The 2,611-nt window shown below is 61.7% G+C and overlaps 1 protein-coding gene across 1 annotated transcript in view; it reads left to right on the top strand.

The window, feature by feature from the left end:
* Window positions 1-2,611, top strand: part of CACNA1G (calcium voltage-gated channel subunit alpha1 G) — a 68,298-nt gene that overhangs the window by 32,136 nt on the left and 33,551 nt on the right. Inside the window, 3 exon segments of the mRNA XM_077776909.1 lie at window positions 824-892; window positions 2,372-2,456; window positions 2,548-2,611. The exon segment at window positions 2,548-2,611 is cut by the window's right edge and continues 22 nt beyond it. Of these exon segments, the coding sequence (XP_077633035.1) occupies window positions 824-892; window positions 2,372-2,456; window positions 2,548-2,611 (218 nt within the window).

Here is a 2,611-nt window from a genome sequence, read left to right as displayed (position 1 = left end):
GGGGGGTGTGGGGGGGGGGGGGGGGGGGGAGGGGCAGCCTGAATCCCTATATATTTATCATGCACACACTTAATTAAATGAACAGGCAGCAGGCCCTGTGTGAAGCCATTAATTGATATTAAACAACATCACATCTGTCATCTCAGTGTTACTTGTCACATCCCATCCCAGTGGGAGCAGCTGGACCCGGTCTGATTTGGAGGGACGCAGGCCGAGCGTGTGGGAGTGGGGAACCCCGCTCCAGCTCCCGGCCCGCAGCCTCCTCCCAGCCTCTGGCTCCATGCCCTCCTCCTGCCCGGCCTCCCTGCCCGTTCCCCAAGCCCGCTGCCAGTGCCAGGCCAGTTCAAGGTGAGCTGGAGACTCAGGGGCAAGGTCCAGGCGGACCTCTGACTCTCTGCGTGCCTGGGGGCAGCTGTCTCAGCCCCTCCTCTACAGTAGCGCCACTGGTACTTCCTTCCCGCCTTGCGAGAGGCGAGCTGGTGTGACTAAAGCAGTTTAGGGGTGGCTGGCCCGTCCCCAGTGCATCGTAGCTGTCATCGTTAGGATTACTGGAGGGCTCCATCTCCCTGCCTGCCCTTTCCCCCCACCTTCACGGCCTCTGCCCTCACCCTTCAGAGTCATTCTGGCCCGAGGGCCTGCGGTTGAATTCTGGAAGGCCATTCTGTCCCCTCTCTCCTCCTCCCCTGCCCCCAGTGTCTCGTCCCCCTTCCGCCCCTGTTGGGTTTGCGCCATCCTTTTCTTTGTCACTCTTTGACACTGCTGATGTTTGAAAGCCCGAGCACCTGTGACCAGCGCCCGCCCCTGCCTCCCCGTCTCCCTGTAGGAAATCAGCAAACGGGAAGATGCGAGTGGACAGTTAAGCTGTATTCAGCTGCCTGTCGACTCCCAGGGGGTAGGTACGCGATCACGAGTCGGCATGCCCCCCTCCCCGTGCCCTGTGCCCCCTCCACCTCCGTGTCTCTGTGCTCGTGTTCACGCTCAGCCGCTGTGCAACTGTGGTAGCTGTGGTAGTCATTGGTGTCGTGAGGTTTGCTTCGATTTTAAGTCCCTTCCCCCTCCGAGGACATGGAGAGGAGGGGCCGCCTTGCCTCTGCCCCCATCCACCTGCCAAGGGCTCTGTTCCCATCCCCCGCTGCCCCGGGGGGCCGGGGGGGGGGGCGGGCGGAGAAGGAAGGGACTTAGAATCTCTGTGTGCACGTGTGTGGTACACCGCGTGTGGGTGCCTACACTGAGGTCCCCGAGGAGTCCAAGTCATCGGGCCTCAGCGGACTCGGGATCGTGGCCGCAGACGGTGCTCGCCCATCTCTCTCCCCTCCCCCATGCCCCGAGCCCCTATTGGAGACCCCCACATGCTGCCTCTGCTCAGGACAAGTCTTTGGAGGATGTGAGGGTGGGGGTGCCTCTCGCCAGAAGGTCCCAGAATTTGAAACCCACTTCCGAGTCTCTGGCCCCCTGACCTCCTGGGAGGTCCAGCAGGTATCTGGGCCCTCCGCGCGGAGCCTGTGCTCCACCGTTTCCTTCACTGGCACTGGAATTCAGGCCAGAGCCGAGATTCCCGCGGGACCCCACAGTGCTCTGCCTCCTGGAGGTCCCACTCGATAATTAAAGGCCTCGTTAGGGATGTAAACTGAGTTAATGAAAATGATCCCCTGAGATGCCAATTACACAATATTTATGTCCTTATCAAAAGTAGCAATCAAGTATTTCTTAATAACTTCTTAAGGAGAAGTGTGTAATTACTGGGGAACCCACTGACCTGCTAAGAAGGAAGAAAAGAGTACCCCAGAGACAGGGACAGAGGTAAAAATGGGGCCAGGGGCCGGGGCGGGGTCTCGGGGAAGACGAGGGGAAGAAGCAGAGGGCCTGAAGTGGCCTCCTTAGGCTGAGCTGCTCTGTCTGGGGTCTTTCAACCTCCTTCTGGGGTCCTCGGGTCTGCTGCTCAGGGAAGGGCAGCCATGGAAGGAAAGCGGAGGGCACAAGAGGCCTTTGGAATTTAGGCTCTAGTCACCATTTCACCCGGGTCCCCAGCTCCCTCTGGCCTCTGCCACCCGCCCACCCGCCCGGCTCTTCCCTTCTCCCCTCAGCCCTTTCTGGAGCCAGTCCCAGCCGGGCTGGTTGCGCTGCGGACTGTGGGGTTCACCGTGGCCTTCTCTGAGGGGTGGCAGGTGGGAGGCAGAGGTGTCGGGGGCCCTGGGGAGCTCTGGGCCCCACGCCTGGGTGGTGCGGCCTGTGCCCGTGCATGCCTCGTCCCGTGGTTGCTGGTTCCCGTAGCCTATGTGTGGTGTATGCGTGTGGAGACAGGGAGGCCTCAGTCCAGCCCACTGAGACCTGCCCGGCCACGTCTCTAATGGCCCCCTCCACCCCACCCTAGGGAGATGCCACCAAGTCCGAGTCAGAGCCCGATTTCTTCTCGCCCAGCCTGGATGGCGATGGGGACAGGAAGAAGCGCTTGGCCTGTGAGTATCCATCCTGGGGGTGCGGCCCCTGGCCCTGAGGACTCAGCCTTGGGTGGGCTCAGGCTCCCTCCGTCTCTCCCCACCCCGGCAGTGGTGTCCCTGGGAGAGCACCCGGAGCTGCCGAGGAACCTGTTGCCGCCTCTCATCATCCACAC

This window comes from Crocuta crocuta, unplaced genomic scaffold (genome assembly GCF_008692635.1).
Source record: "Crocuta crocuta isolate KB4526 unplaced genomic scaffold, BGI_CrCroc_1.0 scaffold352, whole genome shotgun sequence".
Classification (NCBI taxonomy): Eukaryota; Metazoa; Chordata; class Mammalia; order Carnivora; family Hyaenidae; genus Crocuta; species Crocuta crocuta.
This window is presented reverse-complemented; position numbering and strand designations above follow the sequence as displayed.